Here is a 25,820-nt window from a genome sequence, read left to right on the forward strand (position 1 = left end):
TTGAAAATACCATGCTGGGTGAGATATGGGCCTCTATCACCATTTGCTCTCATTCCCAAACTATATCAGTCTAGGTCTGTAAACTGTGTGTGGCCATCGAGAAGTCGTCTTCTCCTCTTCAACGGTTTAAGACGTAACCCCCACTCAGCCGCTCTCTTGAAGTTTTTGTGTTCCCACACTTCCCACACATTTAATTAAACGGCTCAGAAAACCACACTGCTTGTAATAATAACAAATTGCACGAGACAAGACATCAAGAGCGGGTCCCCTCACAAGCCCGCTACACATTTAATTATGGTCTTTTAAGCCTTTTAGTGGTGTGCTGGACCTCTTTAAAAAGGGTGTGAAAACCAGCTTGGAGGGGGAAGAGGACAGCCTTTAAAAAACTCCATAAAGGGCATGGGGGGAAATGTTTCCGGGGGGGGGGGGGGGGGCACATTTGGTGAGAACCCCCGGCATGTAAAAACGGTGACGCTCCTGTAAAAGTTGGAGGACAGGAATGATATTCGGTCAACATTTTGGAGTGGGGGGTAGGGGGGAGAGTGGTGTGAAGTTTAAACATGGGGAGTGAGTGTTAAAATGTTAGAGGATGACTGCCTGTTCCCTGGGCACTAATAGGCAGAGGATGAGAAATGGAATCCAGTGCACTGTACTATACTGTACTTGGAAAGAGCTGTTACAGAGTTTGATTGAAGCTCTGTTCACTTTCAGTTGGCTCTTTAAGAAGTGTGGCTTTTTGATTCTGGACTCTAAACACTTCTGTTATTAAACAGATAATGCTACCACTGTGCTTACCACAGTTTTTTGTTTACACTGTTAAATCCCTACTTGAGACTTACACATGAAATGTCAACTTTTGTGTGAATCATATATTGATGTCAATGGGAGTCCAAAATACACATTTTTATTCTGTTCCAATGTTTTCCCTAAGCGCCAGCCGTTGGCTAAACAGCCAGCTACTTTTTCCATGAGAATGCCCCTGTCTGTCTGTGTGTGTGCGGGGTGAGCATCAACCACTTTGTGTACCGTTAGCATGATGCTAACGGTACACAAGGCTTTCCCAAAAACCTCAATTAAATGTTAACTGCAAAGTAGCCTATGCTTACCTGGCAGAATGATATCATGATTTTTTGCATCAATCCAGTGGGTGTTTGTTTTGCAAACTCTACCATGACGTGCGCTACAAAAACACAGCTAAACAACAGCCTCTTGGTAGGTTCACACTTGAATTAAAGGGTAACTACATAAAGAAAATAACCAAAATCATATTTTTCCCAGACCTCAATTTGGTCGTGTTGCTATTAAAAACGTGGTTTTGAGAGCGAAAACCTGAAAAAAAAGTGAAACAATTTTAAACCTGGAAAAACTAAATGTAATTTGGAAAAAAAACTAAACACAATTAGGCAAAAAATAAAACAGATTTTATTTTTTTATTTCACCTTTATTTAACCAAGTAGCCTAGTTGAGAACAAGTTCTCATTTACAATTGCGACCTGGCCAAGATAAAGCAAAGCAGTGCGACACAAACAACAACACAGAGTTACAACATGGAATAAACAAGTGTACAATCAATAACACAATAGAATATAGTGCTCTACGAATCACATCAGTAAGAGAGCCATTCATGTGGCTCCCTAATTTGTATTCTGGTAGACTAGTATTTCTTTTTGGCCATTATCTGCAGATAAATTATGAAAACATTTGATGAAGATGGTGAATCCTCACTGCAGGAACAATAGGTAGTGGAGAGAGCTTTTTTCTGGTCCAAAATATGATAAAAGAAAGATTGAATTATTATAAAAGCCCATGATACTTATATACAATTTTTTTAAAGATATTGATATAGACCTACTAATTTAATGAAAGTGTAGACAATGGAGTAGTCAACTGCTGCTTTCTGTGTAGCAGAAACACCTGCTTCATCATATATATTGCTATCAGGTTTCAGGTAAGACCCAAGTGCAGACTGTGTTGAAGTAACTATGTTTATTGCAACAACAGCGGCAGGCAAATGACAGGTCAAGGCAGGCAGGGGTCGATAATCCAGAGTAGCGGGGTCAAGGTATAGGATGGCAGGCAGGCCCAGGGTTAGGTCAGGCAGAGGTTGGTAATCCAGAGTAGGGGCAAAGGCACAGGACGGCAGGCAGGCTCAGTCAGGACAGGCAAGGGTCAAAACCAAGAAGATGAGAGACTGGGGAAAAGCAGGAGCTGAGACAAAATGCTGGTTGACTTGAACAAACAAGACGAACTGGCAACAGACAAACTGAGAACACAGGTATAAGTACACAGGGGATAATGGGGGAAATGGGCGACACCTAGAAGGGGGTGGTGACAAGCACAAGGACAGGTGAAACAAATCAGTGACAGTTGCAGATAGCTGAGAAAATGCCTAATAAAAGAAAGCTAAAAGAAAGCAATCATGTGGAACACTGCCAGGGAAACTAAACTAAAGCATGGATTGCTGTCATACCTTGTCAATAGACTGCTTACAGGGTAAGGAAACCAATATGTCATTTTCTATCCCTTTCATGTTCTCTTAGAAAATAGTCCTGATCATATAGGCCTAGGCCTAGACGATATCCAAAACAATTAAACATACACTGAATTCATTTCAAATTGTAAAGTCACATCTTTCTACTCAATACCACAACTCATTTTACCAATCTGGGAGGTAAAGTTGTTAAACTATTCAATAATTTAGCTTTGTATTTCAGATGGAATCAAGGCATTAGAATGTACCAGAGGTCACCAAAATAGAGCTTGTTCAGCAAAAAATTACGTGGGGGGGGCATGGCACCCCGGACACCCCGAGCTCGGAGAACTCTGTCTGGCTACATTTTCTATTTGGCTGGCTACTCCATGTACTTAGGAAAAACACTGCTGTTAGCTAGTCACTTGAAATAAAAGCGTCTTCAAATTCCATGTACAGTACATGCCATGCAAAACATTTCCAATGAAACTGTAGAGGTAAAATGCAAGATTGCAAACTAAAAGGGCTTTGTGCGAACAGTGCACTTACTCCACCCTTTTATCTCCTCTGTAGTTGAACACGTTCCAGGCGGTGGTGGCCTACGATGAGAATGACTCCTATGCCCTCTTCCTCTACCCCGAGGATGGACTGCATTTCTTTGGGACGCGCCCTAAAGAGTCCTACAATGTGGAAATTGAGCTGCCGGCTAGAGTTGGCTTTAGCAGGGGAGAAGTGTCCTTTATATTTTCTCGGATGGAGGGACCCTACTACAGCGTCACCAGCAATGAGCAGAGTCTAAAGAACCTCTACCAGTAAGTACAGGACATCACTACTTCTTATGGCATAAGTCCCAAACATAGAGTTAGTTACAGTTGAAGTCGGAAGTTTACATACACTTAGGTTGGAGTCATTAAAACTCGTTTTTCAACCACTCCACAAATGTATTGTAAACAAACTATAGTTTTGGCAAGTCGGTTAGGACATCTACTTTGTGCATGACACAAGTAATTTTTACAACAATTGTTTACAGACAGATTATTATTTCACTGTATCACAATTCCAGTGGGTCAGAAGTTTACATACACTAAGTTGACTGTGCCTTTCAACAGCTTGGAAAATTCCATAAAATGACATCATGGCTTTAGAAGCTTCTGGTAGGCTAATTGACATCATTTCAGTCAATTGGAGGTGTACCTGTGGATGTATTTCAAGGCCTACCTTCAAACTCAGTGCCTCTTTGCTTGACATCATGGGAAAATCAAAAGAAATCAGCCAAGACCTCAGAAGAAATATTGCAGACCTCCACAAGTCTGGTTCATCCTTGGGAGCAATTTCCAAATGCCTGAAGGTACCACATTCATCTGTACAAACAATAGTACGCAAGTACAAACACCATGGAACCATGCAGCCGTCATACCGCTCAGGAAGGAGACGCGTTCTGTCTCCTAGAGATGAACGTACTTTTGTGTGAGAAGTGCAAATCAATCCCAGAACAACAGCAAAGCACCTTGTGAAGATGCTGGAGGAAACGGGTACAAAAGTATCTATATCTGTCTCGTCCTGACCAGTAAAGGGGTTATTTGTTCTTGTAGTTTGGTCAGGACGTGGCAGGGGTATTTGTTTTATGTGGTTCAGGGTGTGTTTGTGTATGTGTTCATGTAGAGGGGGTATTTGGTTTATATGGTTCGGGGTGGTTATGTATGTAGAGGGGTATTTGATTTATTAGTCCAGGGTTTTGGTTATTGTTCTATGTTAGTTTTTCTATGTTCTTTCTAGGTGTTTGTATTTCTATGTTTTGGTAATGGGGATTGGGGCCTTCAATTGGAGGCAGCTGTCTATCGTTGCCTCTGATTGAAGGTCCTATATTTAGGAGTGTTTTTGTCATGGGATTTTGTGGGAGATTGTTGCTGTGTATAGCTTTGTGCCTTACCGGCCTGTTCTTTGTCATTGTGTTTTTTGGTATACGTTTTTGTTTTTTCCTTCTTTGTCCGTTAACAAAAGATGAGTATACATTTTCCCGCTGCGTTTTGGTCTACACCCGTGACAATATCCACAGTAAAACTGCTCCAAAACCTCCATTAAAAAAATCCAGACTACGGTTTGCAACTGCACATGGGGACAAAGATCGTACTTCTTGGAGAAATGTCCTCTGGTCTGATGAAACAAAAATAGAACTGTTTGGCCATAATGACCATCTTTACATTTTGATTAAAAAGGGGGATGCTTGTAAGCCGAAGAATACCATCCCAACCGTGAAGCACAGGGGTGGCAGCATTATGTTGTGGGGTTGCTTTGTTGCAGGAGAGACTGGTGCACTTCACAAAATAGATGGTATCATGAGGGAGGAAAATAATGTGGATATATTGAAGCAACATCTCAAGACATCAGTTAGGAAGTTAAAGCTTGGTTGCAAATGGGTCTTCCAAATGGACAATGACCCCAAGCATACTTCCAAAGTTGTGGCAAAATGGCTTAAGGACAACAAAGTCATGGTATTGGAGTGGCCATCACAAAGCCCTGACTTCAATCCCATATTTGTGGGCAGAACTGAAAAAGCGTGTGAGCAAGGAGGCCTACAAACCTGACTCAGTTACACCAGCTCTGTCAGGAGGAATGGGCCAAAATTCACCCAACTTATTGTGGGAAGCTTATGGAAGGCTACCCGAAACGTTTGACCCAAGTTAAACAATCTAAAGGCAATGCTACCAAATACTAATTGAGTGTATGTAAACTTCTGACCCACTGGGAATGTGGTGAAATAAATTAAAGCTGAAATAAATCTTTCTCTCTAGTCTTATTCTGACATTTCACATTCTTAAAATAAAGTGGTGATGCTAACTTACCTAAGACAGGGAATTTTTACTAGGATTAAATGTCAGGAATTGTGAAAAACTGAGTTTAAATGTATTTGGCAAAGGTGTATGTAAACTTCCGACTTCAACTGTATATTGAATAGCTTACCTGAGGTTATAAAGCTGGGATCTGTTATGAAAGGTTTTTAGTGTTCCAACTGTTTTGGCACTTATTTTACAGAGACCTTATGTAAGGACTTCGTAGCAAGATAGATAGTACATGCAAATCAAATGTATTTATATAGCCCTTCTTACATCAGCTGATATCTCAAAGTGCTGTACAGAAACCCAGCCTAAAACCCCAAACAGCAAGCAATGCAGGTGTAGAAGCATGGTGGCTAGGAAAATCTCCCTAGAAAGGCCAAAACCTAGGAAGAAACCTAGAGAGGAACCAGGCTATGAGGGGTGGCCAGTCCTCTTCTGGCTGTGCCGTGTGGAGATTATAACAGAACATGGCCAAGATGTTCAAATGTTCATAAATGACCAGCATGGTCAAATAATAATGATCACAGTTGTCGAGGGTGCAACAAGTCAGCACCTCGAGTAAATGTCAGTTGGCTTTTCATAGCCGATCATTGAGAGTATCTCTACCACTCCTGCTGTCTCTAGAGAGTTGAAAACAGCAGGTCTGGGACAGGTAGCACGTCCGGTGAACAGGTCAGTGTTCCATAGCCGCAGGCAGAACAGTTGAAACTGGAGCAGCAGCACGGCCAGGTGGACTGGGGACAGCAAGGAGTCATCATGTCAGGTAGTCCTGAGGCATGGTTCTAGGGCTCAGGTCCTGAGAGAGAGAGAGAGAGAGAGAGAGAGAGAGAGAGAGAGAGAGAGAGAGAGAGAGAGAGAGAGAGAGAGAGAGAGAGAGAGAGAGAGAGAGAGAGAGAGAGAGAGAGAGAGAGAGAGAGAGAGAGAGAGAGAGAGAGAGAGAGAGAGAGAGAGAGAGAGAGAGAGAGAGAGAGAGAGAGAGAGAGAGAGAGAGAGAGAGAGAGAGAGAGAGAGAGAGAGAGAGAGAGAGAGAGAGAGAGAGAGAGAGAGAGAGAGAGAGAGAGAGAGAGAGAGAGAGAGAGAGAGAGAGAGAGAGAGAGAGAGAGAGAGAGAGAGAGAGAGAGAGAGAGAGAGGAGAGAGAGAGAGAGAGAGAGAGAGAGAGAGAGAGAGAGAGAGAGAGAGAGAGAGAGAGAGAGAGAGAGAGAGAAAATACTTAAATTCACACAGGACACCGGATAAGACAGGAGAAGTACTCCAGATATAACAGACTGACCCTAGCCCCCCGACACAAACTACTGCAGCATAAATACTGGAGGCAGTTTCCTTCTCCTGAAATGCAGAAAGATGCTTCTTCTCCCTTTCCTCAGGTTTGGCAATACTGGCTTACCTGGTGTGTGGCTCTTCCACATCGGCAACCGCTACTCCTTCGAGAATGTTGTGCCCGCCGCTGTGGGTGGTGCTCTCGCCACGCCACCTCCTAGAGGCCAGGAGAGCGATGACAGCACCACTGCAGGGTACCCAGAAGTAGAGTACCACGAAACCTTCGAAGAAGAAGAAGAACCAGACGAGGACTATCCACCCATCGCCGACCCCGACTTCCAATCCCCCACTATCCCAGAGTTCCTCCAGCCCTCACACTTGGACCATGGCGCCCTCCCGGGTCAAGCCCGCCTGCAGCCCTATGGAGGTGACCTTCCTTTAACCTCTGACCCCCAGTATCGTGAACATGACAACCATGGCAAGCCACCTCCAGCATCCGGTCCGTCGGGTCCAGGGGAGTACCTGGCCAAGTTCCCAGCCCTGGAGCCCGAGCCCTGGAACCAGCCCCATCAGCCCCCTCTGGAGGACGTGAAACAACAGCAGCAGCTCCAGCCCCAGGCTCAAGCCCCCCAGGTGGTCCCTCAACCGGAGCACACAGTCCTGGATGTGTTCCCCAACAACAGGGGAGAGAGCAGCCCTCGTATGGAGAGCGATCCCCCGCTTGCCCCCCGTGGCAGACATTTTGTTAGCGTGGTGGAGGAGGAGGATGTGGACTTTGACACAGGAGGTGGGTTCAAGTCTGAAGTTCTCTCTTAAGCTAGCTAGTTCGGTCAGTGTTCTTCACTGTGGGGTCCTGAGAACCCACAGTGGATTTGCAGGCTTTTAGTCCAACCCAGTACTAGTAACATACCTGATGCAACTCATGACCTCCTCTTGTATACTCATGTATATCACCTTTGTCTTTTTTTAGATTTTGTCCGCCTTTCACTCTGTCCATCTGTAAACCAGCTTCGCATTCAAGGCTGGATAGGACCTGTTCTCATTCACCATAATGCCTTGGTTTCATTGTTTATATCTCTGCTACACTCTTGACCTGTAAGCTGGTCACTTCTGTTTATAATTGAAACAGCCTTTCCTCACTCTGACACCATCCAAGGGTCAGTATTTCTATTTATTAGGGATCCCCATTAGCTTAATGTGTTTGGACCCCAGGAAGAGTAGTTGCTGCCTTGGGGATTGTGAAGAGACCTCCGGTGGCATGTCTTGTGGGCATGCATGGGTGTCCGAGCTGTGTGTTAGCAATTTAAATAGACACCTCGGTGCATTCAGCATGTCAACACTTCTTACAAAAACAATTAGTGATGAAGTCAATCTCTCCCCCACTTTGAACCATGAGAGATTTACAATATTAGCTCTCCGTGTACATTTAAGGGCCAGCCGTGCTGCCTTGTTCTGAGCAAGTTGTAATTTTCCGAGGTCCCTTTTTGTGGCACGTGACCACTAGACTAAACAATAGTCCAGGTGCGACAAAGCTAAGGTCTGTAGGACCTGCCTTGTTGATAGTGTTGCTAAGAAGGCAAAGCAAAGCTTTATTATGGATAGACTTCTCCCCATCTTAGCTACTGTTGTATCAATATGTTTTGATCATGACAGTTTACAATCCAGAGTTACTTCCAGCAGTTTAGTCACCTCAACTTGTTCAATTTCCACATGATTCATTACACTATTTAGTTGAGATCTAGGGTTTAGTGAATGATTCGTCCCAAATAGAATGCTTTTAGTTTTTGAAATATTTAGGACTAACTTATTCCTTGCCACCCATTCTGAAATGAACTGCAGCTCTTTATTAAGTGTTGCAGTGATTTCACTCACTGTAGTAGCTGACATGTATAGTGTTGCGTTATCTGCATACATAGACACTCTGGCTTTAGTCAAAGCCAGTAGCATGTCATTAATAAAGATTGAAAAAAGTAAGGGGCCTAGACAGATGCCCTGGGGAATTCCTGATTCTATCTGGAGAGGCTTCCATTGAAGAACACCCTCTGTGATCTGTTAGACAGGTAGCTCTTTATCCACAATATAGCAGGGGGTGTAAAGCCATAAGTTTTTCCAGCAGCAGACTTTGATCGATAATGTCAAAAGCTGCACTGAAGTCTAACAAAACAGTTCCGACAATCTTTTTATCATAAATTTCTGTCAAGTGCCGTGCTTGTTGAATGTCCTTCCATTTGAAAGTCTGTTGTCAATTTGTTTACAGTAAAATAGCATTTTATCTGGTCAAACACAATTTTTGGATGAAAAAATTGTTTGAAAATGTCAGTGAAGACACTGGTCCACGCATGCTTTGAGTACACGTCCTGGTAATCCATCTGGCCCTGCGGCTTAGTGAACGTTGACCTGTTTAAAGGTCTTGCTCACATCGGCTACCGAGAGCATTATCACACAGTCGTCCAGAACAGCTGGTGCTCTCGTGCATGCTTCAGTGTTGCTTGCCTCAAAGCGAACATAAAAGGCATTTAGCTCGTCTGGTAGGCTCTTGTCACTGGGCAGCTCGCGTCTGGGTTTGTAGTCCATAATAGTTTTCAAGCCCTGCCACATCCGACGAGCATCAGAGCCGGTCTAGTAGGATTCAATCTTAATCCTGTATTGATGCTTTGCTTGTTTGATGGTTCGTCTGGGGGCATAGCGGGATTTCTTATAAGCGTCTGGATTAGTGTCCCTCTCCTTGAAAGTGGCAGCTCTAGCCTTTAGCTCAATGCGGATGTTGCCTGTAATACATGGATTTTGGTTGGGATATGTACGTGGGGACAACGTCGTCGATGCACTTATTGACGAAGGCGATAACTGAGGTGGTTGGATGAATCCCGGAACATATTCCAGTCTGTGCTAGCAAAACAGCCCAATTGCATAGCATCCGCGTCACCTGACCACTTCTGTATTGAGCGAGTCACTGGTACTTCCTGCTTTAGTTTTTTCTTGTAAGCAGGAATCAAGAGGATAGAATTATGGTCAGATTTGCCAAATGGAGAGCGGGGTAGAGCTTTGTATGCATCTCTGTGTGGAGTAAAGGTGGTAAAGGTTTTTTTCTCTGGTTGCACATGTGACATTTGGTAAAGCTGATTTAAGTTTGCCTGCATTAAAGTCCCTGGCCACTGGGAGCATCGCTTCTGGATGAGCATTTTCTTGTTTGCTTATGGCCTTATAGAGTTGGTTGAGTGTGGTCTTAGTGCCAGCATTGGTCTGTGGTGGTAAATAGACGGCTATGAATAATATAGATGAGAACTTGGTAGATGGTATGGTCTACAGCTTATCATGAGGTACTCTACCTCAGGTGAGCAATACCTCGAGACTTCTTTAATGTTAGACATCGCGCACCAGCTGTTATTGACAAAAAGACACACACCCCCACCCTCTCGTCTTACCAGACGTAGCTTCTTCTCTGTTCTGCCGGTGCATGGAAAATCCCGCCAGCTCTATATTATCCGTGTCGTTCAAATCAAATCAAATGTATTTGTCACATACACATGGTTAGCAGGTGTTAATGCAAGTGTAGCGAAATGCTTGTGCTTCTAGTTCTGACCATGCGGTAATATCTAACAAGTAATCTACCAATTCCACAACAACTACCTTGTACACACAAGTGTAAAGGAATTAATACGAATATGTACATAAAAATATAGAAATGAGTGATGGCCGAACGGCATAGGCAAGATGTAATAGATGGTATGGAGTACAGTATATACATATGAGATGAGTATTGTAGGGTATGAAAACATAAAGCAGCATTGTTTAAGGTGGCTGGTGATACATTACATCAGGATGGCAAGATGCAGTAGATGGTATAGAGTACAGTATATACATATGAGGTGAGTAATGTAGGTTATGAAAACGTTATTTAAAGTGGCTAGTGATACATCTAATTGCATCAAGATGGCAAGATGCAGTAGATGGTATGGCGTACAGTATATACATATGAGATGAATAATGTAGGTTATGTAAACATTATCTAATATAAATAATATAAAGTGGCAAGTGATAAATTGATTTCATCAATTTTCCCATTATCAAAGTGGCTTGAGTTGAGTCAGTATGTTGGCAGCAGCCACTCAATGTTAGTGATGGCTGTTTAACAGTCTGATGGCCTTGAGATAGAAGCTGTTCAGCCACGACTCGGTGAAACATAACATATTACAGTTTTTAATGTCCCGTTGGTAGGATAATCGTAATTGGGCATACATTTTTTTCCAATGATTGCATGTTAGCAAGTAGAACGGATGGGAGTTTACTCGCTTGCCTACAGATTCTCAGAAGGCAGCCCGATCTGCGCCCTCTTTTCCTCCGTCTTTTCTTCACGCAAATTACGGGGATTTGGGCCTGTTCCCGGGAAAGCAGTATATCCTTCTCGTCGGACTCGTTAAATGCTCTACAACAAAGCTTTCTTAGTCTCCAACAAGCTTTCCCTGCCCTAAACACCTCTAAAACAAAGGTCATGTCGTTTAGTCAGAATGTTATGTGCGAGCTGGGGGGTGTTGACGTGGTTGGCACAGCTTGTCTCATGAATTACATTACAAAAATGGAGGATTAGCTGATAACTACAAAACAAATTCTGGATAATATAGAGAATCTGGAACTATTTATTGATCAGCATTTTGATATGCTCGAAAAGAAACAGATACATCGAAGAGAACAAGGGAAGACCTTTCCTCGAGTTCTGTGAGCGAAACGGGATGAAAGCCGCTGTCTAAAATTCCAAATTTAACATTGGAGGGGGAAGTTTTTATAACTGTCTCCAGAAGATAGAGCATTGCTTACAAGCATGAGCGAGCGGTTAAAAAACTGGGTCTATTGCCTGGGCTACTGGGGGAGGTTCAGGCCAACAGGATAAATCCTGTTGGGGCTACGGGTTAGCAATGAACCCTGAGATGGGATTGCTAGCAAGGCTGGAAATTCAAAACATCAAAAATCTAATAATTTCAATTTCTCAAACAATCAACTATTTTACACCATTTAAAAGATAAACATCTCCTTAATCTAACCACATTGTTCGATTTTCAAAGAGGCTTTACGGCAAAAGCATAAAGTTAGATTATGTTAGGACAGTACATAGCCACAAAAGTACAAACATCCATTTTCAATTCAAGGTCAGGCGTCACCAAAAGCAGAAACCAGCTAAAATTATGCACCAACCTTTGACAATCTCCATCAGATGACACTCCTAGGACATTATGTTATACAATACATGCATTTTTTGTTCCATCAAGTTCATATTTATATCCAAAAACAGCATTTTACAGTAGCTGTGAAATTCAGATTTTTTTCTTCTCTGAAATGCTTCCGGTGAACAACGTTACAATTTTCAAAATTACTATTCGAAAACATTGGTAAATTATAATATTGTCATTCAAATAATTATAGTTTAACATTTCGTAAATGCTACTGTATTGCCAGATTTCAAAATAACTTTACTGGGAAATCACAAGTTGCAATAAACCGGGTGCTGTGCTAAGAACAATAGGCTAGGCTATATAGGTTAGCATCATCTTGTAACCATGTAATATCAATAATACTATTGTCAATAATCCCTTACCTTTGATTATCTTCATCCATTGGCACTTCCAGGAATCCCAGGTCCACAACAAATGTGGTTTCTTTTGACAAAGTTCATAATTGATGTCCAAATAACTCCAAGTTACGCCGCAGCCCGTCTGGTGTTCAACCTTCCCAAGTTCTCTCACGTCACCCCGCTCCTCTGCTCTCTCCACTGGCTTCCAGTTGAAGCTCGCATCCGCTACAAGTCCATGGTGCTTGCCTACGGAGCTGTGAGGGGAACGGCACCTCCGTACCTTCAGGCTCTGATCAGGCCCTACACCCAAACAAGGGCACTGCGTTCATCCACCTCTGGCCTGCTCGCCTCCCTACCTCTGAGGAAGCACAGCTCCCGCTCAGCCCAGTCAAAACTGTTCGCTGCTCTGGCACCCCAATGGTGGAACAAGCTCCCTCACGACGCCAGGACAGCGGAGTCAATCACCACCTTCCGGAGACACCTGAAACCCCACCTCTTTAAGGAATACCTGGGATAGGATAAAGTAATCCTTCTACCCCCCCCCAAAAAAGATTTAGATGCACTATTGTAAAGTGGTTGTTCCACTGGATATCTTAAGGTGAATGCACCAATTTGTAAGTCGCTCTGGATAAGAGCATCTGCTAAATGACTTAAATGTAAATGTAAGTTGTTCCATGTTGTTAGCGCTTCGGTGGCTACTAAAAAGTAGCGCGGGGGGGGTGAATTCACGGCGAAAAGTTAAAAAAGTTACAAAAATAATCTATTTACGTTCGTTCAAACATGTCAAACGTTGTTTAGCGTCAATCTTTAGAGCCATTTTTAACGTGAAACATCAGTAATGTTTCAACCCGACCTCTCCTATGTCTAGAAAAACGTTTTTGAAAAATGTCTCGTGTCTCATGATTGCGCAGGTGCAGGCAATAATGGAAGTGACGACATCCCAGGGACGTCAACTTCCCTGCATTCTTATTCGATCTCTGTTAATCATAGACGCTTCAAACAACTTTATAAAGATCGCTGACATCTAGTGGAAGCCGTAGGAGTTGCGAAATGAATCCTTTCTCACTGTGGTATCTATTAAACAATGACTCCAAAAAAATAGTACAGCCACAAAATTATTTTTTTCTCTCAGGTTTTCTCAGGTTTTTGCCTGCCATATGAGTTGTGTTATACTTACAGACACCATTCAAACAGTTTTAGAAAATTCAGAGTTTTCTATCCAAATCTGGTAATAATTTGCATATCCTAGCTTCTGAGTTGGTGTAGGTGGCAGTTAAAAATGGGCACATATTTTTTCCAAAATTCTCAATACTGCCCCCTAGCCCGTAGAGGTTTAAAAGGAATGGATTACAGTAATAAAATGATGGAGGAAATACGAGCGGAAAATAAGATATTGAAAACTACCGTGGACTCCCCAAAAGACACTACAGAGAGGCTACGGTATAATAATAAAACAATGAAAGCCGAATTACTTGATCTAAAGTGCAGAAGTATGAGAAATAATATTATAATGGGAATGAAGGAAGCTGTTTCCACGGCAAGTGACATATCTCCATGGCTGGTTGGTAGGATCTTGTAGAACAAGAACATCCACCAAGTCATCCAGGAGCATCCTACCAACTCCATTCTCCAGGGAAGGGGGAGACCCCTTCTGGGAGGGATCCCTGCAGAGAAACAGCCTGTCAGCTGTGGAGAGCCGACACGGCGGCGACACTTCCACCAGGCCAGAGCGGCGTCCGGCTACTGGGGTGGAGAAGAAAGAAAAAGTAGGCGGGTGTGGATTCCCCAGTAGTTTATGTAGGTTCACTACCTGTTTGCTAACAGTAGACACTTCACCCCTGTAGTCCTCAGCAAGTAAACAGGTCCTACATTGAAAGTCTTGGCGGTCCACATTGTCCCAGAATTAAGCAAAATAAACACAGCTCTTGCAGCATTGAAAAAGTTTGTTAGCGTCCTCTATTTGAGGTTCCCAGTCTTCCTTTGTGAGATGGGGCAGGAGTGTTTATGAGTGAGTGTTGTGTGCGTGTGTGTACAAGTGTTCGTGTTCATCTGTATGAGTGTGTGTGCCTGCATGTGTGTATGTGTACCTTAGCCACAGACATGTAGCAAAAAGATCAAAATGCATATTCCCATGGAACTGATGGAGATCAAATGATTGGCATGCAAGGTGAATATTCACCGGTAAAACATGAAGAATTATCATTCACGATTGACTATTTTGAAATTGGGTATGCCTAACTTAGTGTTTGAGGTTATTAAAAATATACAATTTTCTTGAGATAATATGAGATAATAGGCAGACGTTGCAATTGGAGGATGCATTTCATGTATAGGCCTATTGTACAATGATATATAATAGGGTACATCTGTCGGTACGAACTTTGAGAAATTATGACGTCATGACATTTTCCAATACCTAAAGAACATAGCACTATACCACTGGCAACGGTTCACATGCTCTGACCCTCCCTAGGGTTCCCCCCAATCACATCCAGCAGAGTCAGCGTATTTTGACCGATTCAAGTTCTGACTGTTTCCTCTTCTCGTCCTCCCCTCTTTCTTTCTCGTCCTCCCTCCCCTCTCTCACTCCCCCTATTTTTCTTTCAATTGAATTCAATGAGCTCTATTGGCATCCAGTAATATGAAAACATTTTATCTTACATTGCCAAATCAAACACTGAGGAACATATTAGATCAATGATTATTAGGAAATAATATCTCTCTCTCTCTCTCTCTCTCTCTCTCTCTCTCTCTCTCTCTCTCTCTCTCTCTCTCTCTCTCTCTCTCTCTCTCGCTCCTGCAGTGATCCAGTACAGCACAGAGACCAAGGAGACGTGTGCTCGCTTCCAACAGCAGTGTTCTCAGAACGCTGACTGCACCGACTACTCTTCCGGCTTCTGCTGCCACTGCCGCTCCGGTTTCTACGGCAACGGTCGTCACTGTCTCCCTGACGGTGAGTCCTGGGGATGACGGTATTGGATGTGACACAGGCTCCGAGGATCACCGGCAGGGTCATAATATCGCAAAATGCCACAAAATTATATATATGGATTTGAACTAGTGTGGTTTTGTCAGTCATACAACATCTGTGAACAATATTTGGGGTTATTGGTTGAGAAAATGGTCATCCATACCTGTATTCCTGTTTCCACAGTTCACATTGCCTTAGTGGAAAGGTACACTACTGCTCAAAAGTTTGGGGTCACTTAAAAATATCCTTGTTTTCGAAAGAAATGCAAAAAAATGTGTCCATTAAAATAACATAAAATTGATCAGAAATACAGTGTAGACATTGTTGTAAATGACTATTGTTGCTGGAAACGGATTATTTTTTTATGGAATATCTACATAGGCGTACAGAGTAGAGGTCGACCGATTATGATATTTCAAAGCCGATACCGATTATTGGAGGTCCAAAAAGCCGATACCGATTTAATCGGACGATTATTATGATTTTTTTTTGTATGTGTGTGTGTATATATATATATATATATATATATACTGCTCAAAAAAATAAGGGAACACTGAAACAACACAATGTAACTCCAAGTCAATCACACTTCTGTGAAATCAAACTGTCCACTTAGGAAGCAACACTGATTGACAATAAATTTCACATGCTGTTGTGCAAATGGAATAGACAACACTTGGAAATTATAGGCAATTAGCAAGACACCCCCAATAAAGGAGTGGTTGTGCAGGTGGTGACCCCAGAACACGTCTCAGTTCCTATGCTTCCTGGCTGATGTTTTGGTCACTTTTGAATGCTGGCGGTGCTTTCACTCTAGTGGTAGCATGAGACGGAGTCTACAACCCACACAAGTGGCTCAGGTAGTGCAGCTCATCCAGGATGGCACATCAATGCGAGCTGTGGCAAGAAGGTTTGCTGTGTCTGTCAGCGTAGTGTCCAGAGCATGGAGGCGCTACTAGGAGACAGGCCAGTACATCAGGAGATGTGAAGGAGGCCGTAGGAGGGCAACAACCCAGCAGCAGGACCGCTACCTCCGCCTTTGTGCAAGGAGGAGCAGGAGGAGCACTGCCAGAGCCCTGCAAAATGACCTCCAGCAGGCCACAAATCGGTGGCCAAAAATACAGATTACCGATTGATATGAAAACTTGAAATCGGCCCTAATTAATCGGCCATTCCAATTAATCGGTCGACCTCTAGTACAGAGGCCCATTATCAGCAACCAACCCATTATGTTTGCACAGCTGAAAACTGTTCTGATTAAAGAAGCAATAAAACTGGCCTTCTTTAGACTAGTTGAGTATCTGGAGCATCAGCATTTGTGGGTTTGATTACAGGCTCAAAATGGCCAGAAACAAAGACCTTTCTTCTGAAACTGCTCCCTTAATAGAACAGCGCAACCTGGCTCTAATCAGAATAGAAAGAGGAGTGGGAGGCCCCGGTGCACAACTGAGCAATCAAATGTATTTATAAAGCCCTTTTTACATCAGCTGATGTCACAAAGTGCTGTACAGAAACCCACCCTAAAACCCCAAACAGCAAACAATGCAGATGTAGAAGCACGGTGGCTAGGAAAAAAATCCCTAGAAAGGCCAGAACCTAGGAAGAAACCTAGAGAGGAACCAGGCTCTGAGGGGTGGTCAGTCCTCTTCTGGCTGTGCCAGCTGGAGATTATAACAGAACACTGGCAAGATGTTCAAACGTTCATAGATGACCTGCAGGGTCAGATAATGATAATCACAGTGGTTGTAGAGGGTGCAACAGGTCAGCACCTCAGGAGTAAATGTCAGTTGGCTTTTCATAGCCAATCATTCATAGTTAGAGACAGCAGGTGCGGTAGAGAGAGGGTCCAAAACAGCAAGTTCGGGACAAGGTAGCACGTCCAGTGAACAGATCAGGGTTCCATAGCTGCAGGCAGAACAGTTGAAAGTGGAGCAGCAGCATGACCAGGGGACAGCAAGGAGTCATCAGGCCAGGTAGTCCTGAGGCGTGGTCCAAGGGCTCAGGTCGAGAGAGAGCAAACTAGAATGCTAAAACAGAGCAAACTAGAATGCTGTTTGGCCCTAAACAGAGTACACAGTGGCAGAATACCTGACCACTGTGACTGAATCAAACCTAAGGAAAGCTTTGACTATGTACAGACTCAGTGAGCAGACCAGGCAGACCTGGCTCTCAAGAGAAGACAGGCTATGTGCACACTGCCCACAAAATGAGGTGGAAACTGAGCTGCACTTCCTAACCTCCTGCCCAATGTATGACCATGTTACACATATTTCCCTCAGATTACACAGATCCACAAAGAATTCAAAAACCAACCCGATTTTGATAAACTCCCATATCTACTGGGTGAAATACCACAGTGTGCCATCACAGCAGCAAGATTTGTGACCAGTTGCCACAAGAAAAGGTCAACCAGTGAAGAACAAACACCACTGTAAATACAACACATATTTATGCTTATTTATTTTCCCTTTTGTACTTTAACCATTTGTAAATCGTTACAACACTATATATACATAATATGACATTTATAATGTTTTTATTCTTTTGGAACTTCTGTGAGTGGAATGTTTACTGTTCATATTTATTTCACTTAGGCAGGCAGGCAGGCAGACAGGCAGGCAGGCAGGCTCTCTCTGTCCACCCACTTTGCCAAAGCGCAGCCCCACACCACTAGAAGGATATCTTCAACTTACTACCCTGAGACAAGTCTGAGTATAGCCCAGAGATCCTCTGTCCAGTGTCTGTTCTTTTGCCCATCTTAATCTTTCCTTTTTATTGGCGAGTCTGAGATATGGCTTTTTCTTTGCAACTCTGCCTAGAAAGCCAGCATCCCGGAGTCGCGTCTTCATTGTTGACGTTGAGACTGGTGTTTTGCGGGTACTATTTAATAGAAGCTGCCAGTTGAGGACTCAGTTGTGTACCACGGCCTCCCACTCCTCTTTCTATTCTGGTTAGAGCCAGTTTACGCTGTTCTGTGAAGGGAGTAGTACACAGCATTGTACGAGATCTTCAGTTTCTTTGCAATTTCTCGCATGGAATAGCCTTCATTTCTCAGAACAAGAGTAGACTGACAAGTTTCAGAAGAAAGTTATTTGTTTCTTGCCATTTTGAGCCTGTAATCAAACCCACAAATGCTGATGCTCCAGATACTCAACTAGTCTAAAGAAGGCCAGATTTATTGCTTCTTTAATCACCACAACAGTTTTCAGCTGTTTTCAGCTAACATAATTGCAAAAGGGTTTTCTAATGATCAATTAGCCTTTTAAAATGTTAAACTTGGATTAGTTAACACAACATGCCATTGGAACACAGGAGTGATGGTTGCTGACAATGGGCCTCTGTACGCCTATGTAGATATTCCATAGAAAATCTGCCGTTTCCAGCTACAATAGTCATTTACAATATTAAGAATGTCTACACTGTATTTCTAATCAATTTGATGTTATTTTAATGGACAAAAAATTTGCTTTTCTTTCAAAAACAAGGATATTTCTAAGTGACCCCAAACTTTTGAACGGTAGTGTGCGTCATATGTATGTACTTAGTGCTGCATAGAGGGAAAAGAAACTCACACACTACAACTCTTTCCGTCTCCTAAATACACACACACACACCAATTCTCACCCAAACTCTCACAGACCCATAAAAACCTGGTCTCCACCTCCCCCTCTCCAAACCCCCCTTGCTCTCTCACTCTCTCACATGACAGCATCATCTTGTTTCTAGGCCCTGCAACCATTTCCTGCCAGATCAACACCTCTGATGCAGTGGTGGGCTCCTCAAACAATCCTCCTATTGGTCACTGTGCCATGCCAAGCTCCTCTAGCCCCTCACTAGCTGGCTAATTACCTGGAAGTGGCTTGACAGACATTCCTATTTGGAGAGCAGTGTAAACGCTCTCTCTCACACATGCACGCACGCACACACACACACACCCACACATCCTCTGCACTCTCAACCGACTCCCTTTATTAGTCTGGCTGCTTGTTAATAACCCGTGTGTGTGTGTGTGTGTGTGTGTGTGTGTGTGTGTGTGTGTGTGTGTGTGTGTGTGTGTGTGTGTGTGTGTGTGTCGAAGGGCATGCAATGGGGGTAGTATTTAAATGTTAGCTTTATAACCGGATGTTTTGGCAGCCAGTCAATGCTTTGACAAATACAGTCAGTCGACTACTTGAAAGAGTTAGAGGGGATGATGTCACCCTGACTGACTTTCCACTGGGTTGGTTCATCCTCAGGAATGAGGTGTTTTGTTGGAGGCTGAAGTTTCACAACAAAATGTGAACACATTGTTCCAGGTAGAAGTGTCAAGGCATACTTGTGTATATTGTTCCAGGGTTGGAGTGTCAAGACTTGTCAAACGTGGTACTTGTGAAGCTTTGTGATTTGAGAGACAGTGGGAGACACTGACAGACATGCATGCGGGTTGGTGTATTCAGTCTAAGTTCTTGTGGGTGCTTTGATGGAACAGGAACACAAACACACACAGGGTGCTTTGTAGTAAATAGAGGAACATAAAGGCATGTTAATACAACAAAGTGGGGACCAGAGACATATTTTCACAGTGAGATAATTACTACAGTAATTCCATATCAATTCAGTCAATTACCAAAATAGGTAAGAATAAATGTCACTTCTCAATTCTTGAATTGTAATTTAAATTATTTGAATTTGTCACATCGGTATAAAGGGATCAGGAGACAGGCGCAGGAATGCGTAATAGGGTTTTTTATTACACCCAAATTACGGCGTGCCGTGTAAAGGCACGGGGACGAAGACCAAACAAACACGTATACAACACACAGGGTTGAAACCCAAACAAAAGAGCGAGGAGTACCTCGAATAAATAACACAAGCGCACAATGATTAACACACAGGATGAGACTCGTAATCATCTGCGCAATCCACAAGGGCACGAAAGCCAAAACACACAGCACAGGTACTCACACGCACCAACGGACATTGTAACAATAATCGACAGGGCACACTTATACAATTACTAATCAATGGGAATAGGGACCTGGTGTGCGTAATGAAAGTTCCGGAGGGATCCGTGACAGAATTGATGGAATTGAAATGGAATTGATGCCAATGCTGGTACCTATACGCCCAGTCTATGTCCCCAAAATACCCTCATGTCCCTTCCTGCTTCCTCTGTAGCTGTGTGTTTGTTTCTTAAGTCATACACTTCAAAGACCTGTTTTTAAGCTAAAAATACAGGAATTATTTTAAAAAATCCATTGCCGTCTGTTTTGTCACTTTGTATGTCTATGGAGTTGTATTTGGTGTAGATGTGTGCTGTTTGTGTTTTTGGTGTTCTCTACATGTTTTGTGTTGGATACATTGATTGGTTGACAGGCGATGTGTGGGGAAAGTGTTTCTGTTATCCCGTTCTGAAAAATGCGAGAAGCATGAACGTTTTGACCGGATTAAGCATCAATCAGCTTTTTATGATGTATGCCCAAAACATTGATTCATTATGTGTAGTATACATTTGTTACCATGACTGTCTTTCCCCCTTCTATTCTCTCAGGTGCTCCCCATCGCGTCAATGGTAAGGTGAGCGGGACAGTGACAGTAGGTTCCACCCCTGTGGACCTTAACAGCGTGGACCTGCATGCCTACATTGTAGTGAGCGACGGGCGGGCATACACCGCCATCAGCGAGGTGCCCGAGCCCGTAGGATGGGCACTAATGCCCGTGGCACCCATCGGAGAGCTCTTTGGCTGGCTTTTTGCCCTGGAGCTGCCCAACAGCCAGGCTGGCTTCAAGATCACAGGTGAGCTGAGTCATGATGTTACTGGCGCGTAGTGAAGTTGTCACCACGTTAACAAAACATCCTTTTACAAACAGTATTCAACCTGAACATGACATCATTGCAACCAATTTTGCCTACTGGGCACTATAGGAAGGTCCCAATTCTCATCAGAGTCCTAGAACCTCACTCAACAGTCTCCCTCAGAGTTAGTGTGGCAGTGTTTCATACATGTTACCTTTATTTAACTAGGCAAGTCAGTTAAGAACAAATTCTTATTTTCAATGACGGCCTAGGAACAGTGGGTTAACTGCCTTGTTCAGGTGCAAAATGACAGATTTTTACCTTGTCAGCTCAGGGATTCGATCTTGCAACCTTTCTGTTACAAGTCCAACGCTTTATGCACTAGGCTACCTGCCGCCCACATATTTTAATCTTTACATAAAACCTGTTCTCCATGATGTCACCACTGCCTTTATTGCTCTGTGTGCATGCATGCATGTGCTTAGGTATGTGTGTGTGTGTGTCTGTGGTGTGTGTGTGTACGTGCGTGCGTGCTTTGTTTGTGTGTCTGTGTGTGTGAATGAGGCTGCCCCCATGCTGGCAGACTTCAGGTCGCTCTGTGTGTTTGTGTAAAGTCAGTTTAAAGTCGTACAGCTGTGTTGTCTCCAGAGGGGTGTTATGCCTACTCCACCACTCTCAGGTTAATTTGAGTCAGGTGTTCCCGTTGATGTGGGTTTAGACTCGTTGTATTAGCTAAGAGGCTTGTGGATTCAACCTGTCAGAATTATAGTATGCTCAGATTCCCTGTCTGTATTGAATAGTTTATCATCTGGCAAATCTAATAAGATTGACCTACTATTGGAGGCATTAATGTTATTATGGAGAATTGAGAGACTGGGTGTAGTAGTGAGATTCTGCTGGTTCCCAGCCCATTTGGGTGTGGAAGGGAATGAAATTGTAGACCAGATAGCCAAAAGAGCTTTAAAACAAGTTAGAGGTGAGGCCAAATGTAAAATCGGATCCTTTTTGATAGATATGTGGCAGCAGAGATGGGACTCGGAGCCCAAGGGCCGGCATTTATATGCCCTCTGAAGAAAGTTTGGTGGACCAAGATTCAAAGGTCAAATTAGGAAGGAAGAGGACATTGTACATCTGGCTGGCAAGCATGTGAATGGTTTGTGTCTGGAGTGTATAGTCAATGAAATGGTGGAGCATGTGTTGTTATATTTTTGTAACTATGTTGAAGAGAGGGAAAGCTTGAAGTGTAGGGTCATTGAGGTTGGACAGTGTTTTGGGGATGGGGGAGGGTCTATTAGAAGTTAGTAGGGCTCTTTTTTATTTTCTCAGAAGTACTGAGTTAGGTAGGAGGATTTAAAAATGTGGAGCTAATGTTGTAAACTCTGACCACACACTCGAGCACAGTAGGTGGGGTCATGCACCTTTTAATGTTTGCTTGCGGATCGCCATTATGTCACAGAAGAAGAAGAGGCTTGTGGAAGATGTGTAGAATCTTCGCGAAGAGCAAGCAGGCTTGTGTGAGAGTTTTCACGAAAGCCAAATATAATGGATATTATTCTCATATGTGCTAAGTTCACCTAAGTTAATTATTTATACATGTTTTGACTCAATGAAGGCCGAATAGCAAAGACCTTACTCAATTGTTATAGTTGTAATATGAACATATCAGGTTCAAACCACCCAAGGTTAAATCTCATTGCCATGTATTCATTGTGACGTCTCTTCCTGTCGCTAATATAGTGATATCACTTCCTTATGATGTCACTTCCTGTCCCACAGGTGCTGAGTTCACACGCCACGCCGAGGTTACCTTTTACCCCGGCAACCAGCGGCTGAGCATCGTCCAGATGGCCCAAGGATTGGACAACGAGAACCACCTCAGTGTTGACACTCGTCTCCACGGCGACGTGCCCTTCATTGCCCCCGGCGCCACCGTGCAGATGGAGCCCTACAAGGACACCTATCAGTACTACCCTTCAGGTGCGCTAGCCAATAAGTAGCCAATCACTGCCCACCAGGGTTGGGAAGAATTACATTTGCATTCTTTCAGTTCAGGAAGTAACTCAAATTTGAATTATCCTCATTGCTTTTCAGTGTGGAAAATTTCAATTGGTATTTGAATTTCAGTTTGCTTCCTGAATTGACCGAATTGAAATTTTAGTTGCCCACCTCCACCCCACTTTACCTCACAGGCGTTCTGGGCCTTCCATGTCTTTGTTCCAATATCCACACTTGCATACCACCTAGAATGAAGTTCACCTTTTGGGCATATATACATTTAAGTGGTAAGCTAGTATAGACATTGGAGCATAGCCATAACTGGAGCCCAGTGGTTTTACCGACTATGGAACCTGATCAGGAAAACCTTTGAGTATTAGATTGAGTATTAGGTGGTAGTTTTAGGAGGTTCTCCCTAGCCCGAGTCATGACTTCCTCTCTTCCTGTACTCCACTGACTCTATTTCAAAGGAAAAAGTTGTTGGTAGTACTTATACACAGTGGGAAAGCGGATATGTCTCTTATATCTCCTCGCAAATGAATCCTAACTTGATAAGCCAAACCAAATAATTTTTCCAACCTACACTACCATTTAACTGATCCCCATCTGATCTAATGTCATGATGCAACAAAGGCGCCACTAGCCTCTCTCTCCCCTTCCTGAGTGTCTCAGCTATCTCTCGTTGTTTGGAGATAAGGATCGAAAGGGGGCTAGTCGCAAGTGGATGGTTGGGACTATAAAAAGAACCAACCTCTGAGACTTCACTGCCTCCACTTCCTTTTGGAGGAAGCCGGGGACAGATTTTTTTATGTGCTCCCCAGAACGTAAACTGTGTTTCATCTGAAAGGCCCACTGGATGAGGAAGTGTTCAATTAGCAGAGCCACTCATCCTGCCAGGGCTGATTATAGACCAGGGTCGTTAGGGTCATCAAAAAGAAGGGGGGTTTCTGGTCTTGGAAAAAAATGTATTTCAAGGTGCACTGCTCCAGACCAAACCGTAGTACATATACAGTTGAAGTTGGAAGTTTACATAAACCTTAGCCAAATACATTTCAACTCAGTTTTTCACAATTCCTGACATTTAATCCTAGTAAAAATTCCGTCTTAGATCAGTTAGGATCACCACTTTATTTTAAGAATATGAAATGTTAGAATAATAGTAGAGTGATTTATTTCAGCTTTTATTTCTTTCATCACATTCCCAGTGGGTCAGAAGTTTACATACATTCAATTAGTATTTGGTAGCATTGCCTTTAAATTGTTTAATTTGGGTCAAACGTTTTGGGTAGCCTTCCACAAAGCTTCCCACAATAAGTTGGGTGAATTTTGGCCCATTCCTCCTGACAGAGCTGGTGTAACTTAGTCAGGTCTGTAGGCCTCCTTGCTCGCACACACTTTTTCAGTTCTGCCCAAAAACTTTCTATAGGATTGAGGTCAGGGCTTTGTGATGGCCACTCCAATACCTTGACTTTGTTGTCCTTAAGCCATTTTGCCACAACTTTGGAGGTATGCTTGGGATCATTGTCCATTTGGAAGACCCATTTGCGACCAAGCTTTAACTTCCTCACTCATGTCTTGAGATGTTGCATCAATATATCCACATAATTTTCCTCCTCATGATGCCATCTATTTTGTGAAGTACACCAGACCCACCTGCAGCAAAGCACCCAAACAACATGATGCTGCCACCCCTGTGGTTCACGGTTGGGATGGTGTTCTTCAGCTTGCAAGCCTCCCCGTTTCCTCCAAACACAACGATGGTCATTATGGCCAAACAGTTCTATTTTTGTTTCATCAGACCAGAGGACATTTCTCCAAAAAGTATGATTTTTGTCCCCATGTGCAGTTGCAAACCATAGTTTGGCTTTTTTATGGGGGTTTTGGAGCAGTGGCTTCTTCCTTGGTTAGCGGCCTTTCAGGTTATGTCGATACAGGACTCATTTTACTGTGGATAAAGATACTTTTGTACCTGTTTCCTCCAGCATCTTCACAAGGTTCTTTACTGTTGTTCTGGGATTGATTTGCACTTTTTGCACCAAAGTACGTTCATCTCTAGGAGACAGAACGCGTATTCTTCCAGAGCGGTATGACAGCGGCGTGGTCCCATGGTGTTTATACTTGCGTACTATTGTTTGTACAGATGAACGTGGTACCTTCAGGCGTTTGGAAATTGCTCCCAACGTAGGGAGCATCCAGGTAATGCGTCCACAGGTACACCTCCAATTGACTCAAATGATGTCAATTCAATTAGCCTATCAGAAGCTTCTAAAGCCATGACATTTTCTGGAATTTTCCAAGCTGTTTAAAGGCACAATCAACTTAGTGTCACGATCGTTATATAAATAATCGGTCCAAGGCGCAGCGTGAGTAGAGTTCCACATATTTATTACAGTGAAACCTCAAAACAACAAAGAATTAACAAACGTGCAGTACGTAGCGCACATAGGCACTAAACAAAACAATATCCCACATCGCAGGTGGGAAATAGAACACACTAAGTATGATCCCCAATTAGAGGTAACGATTATCAGCGGCCTCTAATTGGGAACCATACACATACACCAACATAGAAATAAACTAACTAGAAATCCCCCTAGTCACGCCCTGAACTAAAACACCATAGAGAACCCCGAGGGCTCTCTATGGTCAGGGCGTGACACTTAGTGACCCACTGGAATTGTGATACAGTGAATTATAAGTGAAATAATCTGTCTGTAAACAATTGTTGGAAAAATTACTTGTGTCCTGCACAAAGTAGATGTCCTAACCGACTTGCCAAAACTATAGTTTGTTAACAAGAAATTTGTGGAGTGGTTGAAAAACGAGTTTCAATGACTCCAACCTAAGTGTATGTAAACTTCCGACTTCAACTGTAACAGATAATAAGCATTCTAGAAACAGCCCACCGGGAAAAAACAGGTTGCATTAACATTATTTCCACGTCATTTCA

General features: G+C 43.2%; 1 protein-coding gene across 7 annotated transcripts in view; it reads left to right on the top strand.

Moving 5' to 3' along the window:
- Positions 1 to 25,820, top strand: part of nid2a (nidogen 2a (osteonidogen)) — a 158,063-nt gene that overhangs the window by 64,551 nt on the left and 67,692 nt on the right. For all 7 annotated transcript variants that reach the window (XM_029714112.1, XM_029714107.1, XM_029714108.1 and 4 more), the window contains exons 3-7: positions 3,044 to 3,282; positions 6,673 to 7,352; positions 14,932 to 15,081; positions 20,630 to 20,875; positions 22,652 to 22,852. In XM_029714112.1, the coding sequence (XP_029569972.1) occupies positions 3,044 to 3,282; positions 6,673 to 7,352; positions 14,932 to 15,081; positions 20,630 to 20,875; positions 22,652 to 22,852 (1,516 nt within the window). The remainder of the gene's footprint in view (positions 1 to 3,043; positions 3,283 to 6,672; positions 7,353 to 14,931; positions 15,082 to 20,629; positions 20,876 to 22,651; positions 22,853 to 25,820) is intronic.

Source organism: Salmo trutta, chromosome 25 (genome assembly GCF_901001165.1).
Source record: "Salmo trutta chromosome 25, fSalTru1.1, whole genome shotgun sequence".
Classification (NCBI taxonomy): Eukaryota; Metazoa; Chordata; class Actinopteri; order Salmoniformes; family Salmonidae; genus Salmo; species Salmo trutta.